General features: G+C 45.7%; 1 protein-coding gene across 1 annotated transcript in view; it reads left to right on the forward strand.

The window, feature by feature from the left end:
• Vash2 (vasohibin 2) overlaps nt 1-7475 on the forward strand; it is a 49216-nt gene extending 41741 nt beyond the window's left edge. Inside the window, exon 8 of the mRNA XM_008824847.3 lies at nt 4605-7475. Within this exon, the coding sequence (XP_008823069.1) occupies nt 4605-4677 (73 nt within the window). The 3' untranslated portion in view covers nt 4678-7475. The remainder of the gene's footprint in view (nt 1-4604) is intronic.
• Nucleotides 7476-8546: the final 1071 nt, after the last annotated feature.

The following is an 8546-nucleotide window of genomic DNA, read 5'->3' on the forward strand; positions in this document are numbered from 1 at the left end:
GTCTACATAGTGAGTTCCAGGACAGCTGGGGCTACAGAGAGACCCTGTCTCAAAAAGACAAAAAAAAAAATTTATGTGTACGAGTGTATTGCCTGCATGTAGGTAAGTGCACCCATGTCATACAATGTCTGCAGAGGACAGAAGAGGCTGTTGGATCCCCTGGAATTGGAGTTACCAACAGTTGTTAGCTACCATGTGGGTGCTGGGATTTGAACCTGGGTCTTCTGCAAGAACAGCCAGTGTTCTTAACCACTAAGCCATCTCTCCAGCCCTCCCTAAATTTTATTTTATGTGAATGAGTGTATTGCCTACATGTGTGTAAGTGCATCTGTGTCATGCAATGCCCATGGAAGTCAGAAGGGGGTGTTGGACTCCTCTAGTGCTGGAGTTACAGATGGTTATTAGCCACCGTGTGGGTGCTGGGACTCAAACCTCTGCAAGAACAGCCAGTGCCCTTAACCACCACTGAGCCATCTCTCCAGCCCCCATATCAACGTTTTAAATAACCTACTGATTCTGATTTGTGCTGCCCATATACTCCTGGGTACATGGGTCCTGGAATGACTGTCCCCTGGAATGTGGCTGACCTACCAGGAACTACATCCGTAAAGAAAACTGACTCTTCCTCCCCGAGTAGCCCTCAACTGCCAGTAGCTCCTCAGCTAGGGCTGGGGGCTCCCAACCCCTTCCCTTCCACACGAGAATCTTGATCTTGTGCAGGTAGCCACAGCTGCTGGGAGTTCATAAGTGTAGAGGTCTTGATATGTCCAGAAAACACTGTTTTGCCCAGGTCTTCCCTGACCTTTGTTCTTAGACCCTCTCTGACTCTCTTCCAAGGTGGTCCCTGAACTTTGAGGGAGTAATACAGATGTCCCATGTGTGGCTGACACTTCCTGCACTTGGATCCATTGCGAGTTTCTGCGTCACTACTTGAACCCCGAGGGTAGAAGTGCTTGGGAAAAGTCTAGAAAATGGAGGCTGCAGAGTCCCAAGTTATTTCTTGTCTATTTTCAGATATGCACACAAAGCGTGAGACAGATGAAAACTGTTGTGAGGGGCTCGACAGAACCGCTAGACAGTGAGGCCATGTTATAGGAACAGTTCTGGGTCCCCTCGACGCTCCCCTAGCCTGCTATGACACATGTGTCCCTAGCAGTGCTGTTGGGCACCGGACTGAGACACAACAGGCCAGTGCGGATAAATTCTAAGACCCTGGAGACAACACTGAGTTACTATCCAGAGAGGTGTGGCTTGGTGCAAGTTGCCAGGCCAGGAAGAACATGTGCATCTTAAGGTTGTGGAGTTGGGGCGGTAGCTTGGTGGTAGGTAGAATAGTATGTGTTTACTATGCTCAAGGCCCTGGTTCAGCCAGGGGCACACGCACCCCAGGCAGTAGTTCGTGCAGACCGTGGAGGAATGGTTTCTCTTGTCAAGCATGGAATACAGATTCATGGAGCCACATGGTTTGGCAACTGTAGTTTTCAGGGTCACAGGGGGGCAAGTCTTAGAAGTGAGCATGGCCCCTGCCTTCACATAGGGTGTGGTCTTTTCTTCCCATTGGAATTAGAACTTGCTAGAATGTGTTATTTCCTCAGGCTGCCTCAAAGCCCACTGTAACTAGCATCTTATATATATTAGGGAGATGAAGGAACTGGAATTAGGATCAGGTGTGACTGTGGTTATGCCTGGGCTTTAAAGCTACAATGACCGACTATTATGTAAAAGCAGCTCACCAGAGGTGGTGGTGGGCTCTTTACTCCTTTGTCATCATTAGTGACCATCAAGCTCCATATGCCCCATCACATCTACATCCCCCCAGGAAGAGAAAGGATGAAGGCATGACAATGGTCTCTCCAGGTATCCTGACAGCCAGCTGCTGCTCCACACTTCCGCAATCTCACTGACTACCCGCCTGTAGCCAGGCCCGGCTGCCGGGAGCCTAGAAATGTAATTTGTATTCAAGGCAGTTGTGTGCTCTGCAGAAATCAGTGGGTAGGCATCACTAAAAGGGAGTGTTGATACCAAGGGGCAGCTCATAGTCTCTCCATTCACAAATCATTTAAAGTATCAGCTAAAAGCTTATAATTGGGCAAGCCGGGCGTGGTGGCGCATGCCTGTAGTCACAGCACTCGGGAGGCAGAGGCAGGTGGATCTCTGTGAGTTCAAGGCCAGCCTGATCTACATAGTGAGTTCTAGGACAGCTGGGGCTACAGGGAGATCCTGTCTCAAAAAGCCCCCCTCCCCCCCAAAAAAATTATAGTTGGGCAAGAAACGTATGCTTTCTAATTTACATTTTGTGTGTGTGTGTGTGAGGGTGTGAGGGTGTGCAAGTGTCACAGTGCTTGCCATTGAGGTCAGAGGACAACCTATGGTTCTCTTCTTCCACCATGTGGGCTCCAGGGATTGAACTCAAGTTGTCAGTCTTGGCAGCAAGCACCCCTACCCCCTGAGCCATCTTGCTGGTCTGGAATGTGGGCTTTCATAGTTGACACCAGCACAGCAGAGTAGAGACTGTACTGTTGTGGGAAACAGCCTGTGTTTGGGTTTTGGTTTGTGATACTGGGGCCTTACTCATGTTAAGCAAACACGGTACCACAGAGCCACAGTCCAGCTCGTTTTTCACTTTATGTTTTGAGACAGGGTCTCGTTAAGTTGCCCAGGCAGGCCTTGTGACTGCCATGCCCAGCCATTTAATTATTTTCTAAATCAATGAGTTCATGCAAGTACTCTGGGTGAAACTGTTCTTACTGAATCTTCTAAAAGTGGGAGCACACTGGAGAGGTGAGTCGAGTCTTTCTAATGTGGACAATACGGGGAGTTCACTGAGGAAGCAAATGACAAAATGGGGTACTGAAGCCTGACTTGTAAGCATCCTAGTTTTCTGCATTAGTGGATCATACAGGCTAGACAGGAATTATCCTTGAACAACACTGGGTCCTTTAGCTGTCAACTCAGGAAGGGTCCTGTGGGCCCTGGAAACCACTCTTCCAGGTGTGTAGGTAGTGGTCATACTTAAAAGAAGTAGCTGACCTCCAGGGCATGACTGGACCAAAGGACACCACCACCCTGAAGGCCAGAAGCCTTGAGCTCTTCAGCACAGTGAGCAAGTCTAGCATACAAACATTTCCCGTCTCTACTGGATTCATCACCTTGAGGGGGGGATGAGATGACACCAAAATGAGGGGTGGGCTCGCAGTCATATTGAAAAACGAGCCCCAAGCAACCCAGACAACTGAGAGTACAAGTTATTTAATAGGATCAAGGAGGGAGTTGGTAGCTTCCCTGACCGCCTCAAAGTCACTTCACAGAAAATGATCAGAGGCACTTGACTGTCAAGGTCTCTTGATGGTTACTCAAGAGGATGAGGCAGGAGGATTCCAAGTTCAAGGCCTACTTGGGCAACTTATTGAGACTTCAAAATGTAAAGTGAAAAAGATGTGGGGTGTGGCTGAGTGGGACGGCACTTGTCTAACATAGGTGAGCGTTAAGTTGCTCTGGATGGTCAAGATCCCCTCCTAGAGATAAGGAAGGATGTGGCCGCCTGTTCAGCTGAACCGATGAGAGTCCGGTGCTCATTTTTAGTTGATCGAGGTGGACTGCTTTCATGCCAAGGGGAAACCATTTGCTATAAGGAAATCCTTCAAAGGTATAAACAAAGACGTTTTTTGTAATTGTATTTTCATGTTTTAACAGTTAAGATCAAGGTTTATATCATTTAAAACAGTCTGATTTTCTAGTGAGAATGGCTCTACAGGACACCTCTAGGTAGAACTCACTGGACACTTGGTTTACAATCTTGTCTTACCCAAGGTGGCAAGAGGCTTACCCCAAGATAAGTTGTCAGAATGCTTTAGGGGTAGCGTTGCCCTGCAGTCAGTCACTCAAGTGTCTCAATGAAAAGCGATGTCTACACACAAGTCCGACCTCCGTGCTTATGAGCTAAACTGCCAAGTGCTTTAGGACTCCTCTTTAGGGAAGAGATGCTTTGCCACTGGGTGACTGTCTACATTGGCATTTGTTTTCAGATGAATTCCTGATTTTACATCCAAGTCTGGAATATGGACGTCTAGCCAGGGTATCTGGGAACCTCTGTTATTACCCAGTAATCCCCGAGCTTGCCCTGGGCACAGTGACAGGAAGTCACTGTTGCCAAGAGATTCTGGCTCTTAGTCCTGTAGTATGAATGACTTGCTACTCTTGCAAAGTACTGAGTTTCAAAACTTGAGGTGCCCTGGGCATGGTGCTGTGCACCTGTTACCCAGCACACTGGAGACTGAGGCAAGAGAACCGAAGATTCAAGGCTAGCCTGGACAAAGCAGTCAAACCCTGTTTCATTAAACAAAGTTAACATGATCAAATTCAAACTTAAAAACCTCAGTACCTAAAATCTTCTGTTTCTACACTAAAAGCCTTTAGGAACATTCCTTAAAACCTCAAAAGGTAGATTACTAAGTAGAGTTGGGGGCTGAAGATAGAGTGCAGGGCAGGGGCTCAGAGGGGAAGGCAAGCATCAGAGGGGCTAGCAGAACTCAGCAGAGGCCCCTGAAAAGATTCCCTGTCTGTCTGTCCCTCTCTTCCACCGTCCCTCTGCCTTTTATCCTTAGGCCTGCTCTGCCGGAAAAGAAGGTGGCTGACCTCAGCACGCTGAACGAAGTGGGCTATCAGATCCGAATCTAGCCAAGCCATAGGGCCAGCAAGACTTCTGTGGTGCTCTCCCCTGCGCTTTACCCAACGTCTTCAGGAGGGACTTCAACTATTTATTAAGGACTCTGGATTTTATTTTTAAGGACTCACCTGGAAACAGAATCTGAGTGGGTGGAACTGAGCTTTGAAGACTCCCTAGGAAGCAGCCATGAGCAGGCTACCAAGTTAACCCCCCTGAGAGACACTCCCCCACTCCCCGCCCCCTGAGCTTGGCCATACCCACTCAGCAGCTCAAGGATGGCCACAATGACTGTAGTTTCCGGTTTCCATTTACCGACTTGTTTGACATGCTTGGACATTATGCCTCACCTACAGTAAACATTCATGAAATTCTCTCTACCACTTTTTGGTATAGTAAGGTAACTCTATCAGTATTACAGTCTTTTTCAGCAATAACAGAAGCAAAGATGGGTGAGTTTTTTAAGCAGTTGATATTACCTCAGCATTTTGGCATCAGATATGCAATCTTGATGATTTTTTAAATATTCTATTTGTATTGTTTTCCTAATATTTCCTGTAGGGATCTTGACAGCTTAGTTGTTGTTTGGTTGTTTTTTTTCTGGTGTACTTGGGATGAAATATAAGGTGTTATATGCAAGTGCGTTTCTAAAAAGCACTGAAATTCTTTTGGCAATACAGGAAACCATTTTCGGGATCTTGGAGTCACTTAAACATTCACTGACAGCAGTTTTTGTTCTTTCAAACCAAAGCATACTGAGAAGCCAGCCCTTGTTCTGTCACTGACATTTAAACTTTGAGTCCAGCAAAAAGCACCAGAGGCCATGCACATGTCATACAGATTCTTTCCGTTCTGTCTACTTGCAGACTCTGAGCCAGGCTTTGGTTCTGAAGGGCTCCCTGCTGTTAGGCTGTGTTGCTGTCTCATATTAAGGCCAAGTGTGCTGATGGGATTGCTTTCCAGGAGCTTGCTTGTAGGTGCCACTTCATGGCACTCAGACATACTGGGGACACAATTGATGATAGAAACAGGTCTCTTTCCCAACGGGTCTTCCAGTCTGGAGTTAGCAGAGTGTGACTCGGTCTCTCAAGCGGAGCTGGCCCGCCTCTGGGAGCTACAGTAACTTCTGGTTGCAGACCGCCTTGAGGAAGTTGAAGGCATCCTCTCTTAGAAATCCAGAGTTCAGCTCCATGTCCTTTGTCTTATCTGGGGAGCCATGCCATCTCATGAGACCAAGGGTAAGTTCAAGTGGGTGAGTCCTGGAAGGAGTTTCCAGGTCCAGCGCTTCTCCTCCGGCTCTGACAGAAGGTGGTTCTAAGAAGGTGGTAGATAAAAGGAACAGTTTGCCCTCTAAGAGTCTTTCCCAACAACACCTCTGGGGTGACAAGGAATGCAAAAGGACCCCATCCCGAGCCGGTATGCACAGACCTCGCTCCACTCTAAGAGCCAGCATCATTCACGAAAGGCATTGTTTTCTAGGAAAAAGAAGCTCAGTGCCTTTAGAAGTCAGAACAAGGTAAACTGAAGTGCAGTAAGTTTGAAAATTCCGAACTTAATTGCCTTCTTCAAGAATCCTATCATCAGTGTTCAGAGTGAGTTACCAGGACGGGGCATGTAGCTCAGCCATGCTATCTAGCCACTCGACTGCTTATCCATCTGAACTTGAACCTGCAGTAAAGAGACTAGTCAGGACACGGCCACCACCTAAGCACTTGGAACGGCATTTGCCAAAGGTGAGCTCACACAAGCAGGTCAGAGGCACAGCCTTATCTCTTAAGGACCAGGGAAGGAACAGCCAAGCTGTCCCTCACACCGCCATGCCAGCTGGTAAGGTCATTTCTTGCACTCTCTGGGTTTTAGATCCATTTCTTCAAAGCAAGGTTAGTCATGGGAGCATTTAGTATGTTCCTGACTGTCATCCCATCTTACTGCCCATAGGTTATATTGACTTCGAAAAATACAGGCGAGTCACCGAACACCTAAATTCTAATGCAGTCGTTTAGTTAAAATCTTATGAGGCTGCAGGGATGGCTTGGCAGTTAACGGCACTTGTTGCTCTTCCAGAGGACTGAGCTCAGTTCCCAGCACCCACAGCCACCTGTAACTCCAGTTCCCAGGGAGGACTCCCTCTTCTGGCCTCCTCAGGGCATCTCACACACGTGGCATTCACTCACACAGACACATGAATAAAAATAAACCTGGAAGGTAACAAGACTAAAACTAACTCATTTTACCTCTCTAAAGTGATTTTTAGACTAGCTGTAACTCAAACGATAAACTGAAATGATCTGGAATATAATTTTTAAAGTGTTAAGAGAAAATTTATTCTTAAGCTACCTGGCAAAATCTGCAAAGTTTAAGTGACAGAGATCTTGAGACTATCTGCTGTGCTGTTTTGAGCATTTATTTGGAAAGGGGACAGTCTTTTCTAGACACTGAAATCCTGAGCTCGGCGACTTTTCTAAGTCGGCACTTTCATAAGGATTTCATCAGTAGACACTGGCAACTTCGACTTTGAACTCCAGTGTTCTTACTACACCCAAGGCTTTCATAAGCTACACTTTTATGTATAACCTTGTACAGTTTTTTTGACATATAATTCAGAATCTTGTTTATTCTCTTAGACTTTGTTCTGGTCAATACTTTTTTTAAATCTTTCAGAAAACTGTGACTGTTTTAGTGGGTATTTTTCTAAGTAAACAAAAACTTGTATACTAGTATTTTAGAGGACGCCAGATAAGTGCATGTTTCCGGTTAATGCTTCCTCAGTACGTGTGTTTGTACACAGCATGGAACTTTAATAAAACCATTCTGGAAATTTAACGACTATAAGATGTTTATGTTCTTTTGCTGGTGTTTTGTTCTCTGAATACATTTGTTCAGTGAACAAATCTGTCATTTCTTCACCTTTCCTCTTACAGAATTTTCATACTTTATATTAAATATTGCTTTATGTTAGAATATCTTGGACTGTGCTTGGTGGCACATGCCTTTAATCCCAGCACTCAGGAGGCAGAGGCAGGTGGATCTCTGTGAGTTCGAGGCCAGCCTGGGTTCCAAAGGGGTTTCCAGGGCAGCTGGGGCTAAAGGGGGGCCCTGTCTCAAAAAAACCAAAAAAAAAAAAAAAAAAAAAAAGAATATCTTAATATAACTTTTCTCTTAGCTTATCCTAACTAATAAAGGCTGAAAAGGTTGGGAAATAGTTTGACAGAGGCAGCAAGGCCAGCTTACACAGCCCAGCACACCTACAACAAAACCTAGGCACACATGTGCCCGTGTAATAACATCACACAGAATACAGCTTCAAAGTACAAACGACTCCAGGGCCTTACAAAGTGTATCTTTTTGAGTCAGGGTCTCCCTGTAGCCCCAGCTTGAACTCAGTATAAGCCCTGTAAGACATAAAATTGAATGAGTTTTTAACCTTTAAAAAAGATCTCCATTTCATTTTAGAATATATTGTTCCTTGCAGAAAGACTCATTGTTTTTGCTACTAACACTGAGATGTTGGCGCATGTATCTCTAATCTGTATGTATCTGATTATTACTAGTCATAATCGGTTACACTTAGATCCTTGGCGCCTGTGTATGTCTATGAAGTCATCAGGTAGATTTCAATGGTAATGTTTATCACCTCTACTAATTAGCATGACATAAATTTCCATGCTTCCTCCTCAAATATAATACATTTAAAAAAATTTGTTGATTTTGTGTGTGTGCATATCACACAGAACATCCCAAACCATGTTATTCCACTATACACCCACTTCCCAGGTAGCACCCTCCGATAGCCTCCTTCCCCCCACTAGAGCCCTTATACTCTGATATCCCTGCTACTGTCTGCTGTGTTGTCAGCACCCCCAGCCATTCCCCACTACTTGCC

Source organism: Nannospalax galili, unplaced genomic scaffold (assembly GCF_000622305.1).
Source record: "Nannospalax galili isolate Female #2095 unplaced genomic scaffold, S.galili_v1.0 scaffold648, whole genome shotgun sequence".
Lineage (NCBI taxonomy): Eukaryota > Metazoa > Chordata > Mammalia > Rodentia > Spalacidae > Nannospalax > Nannospalax galili.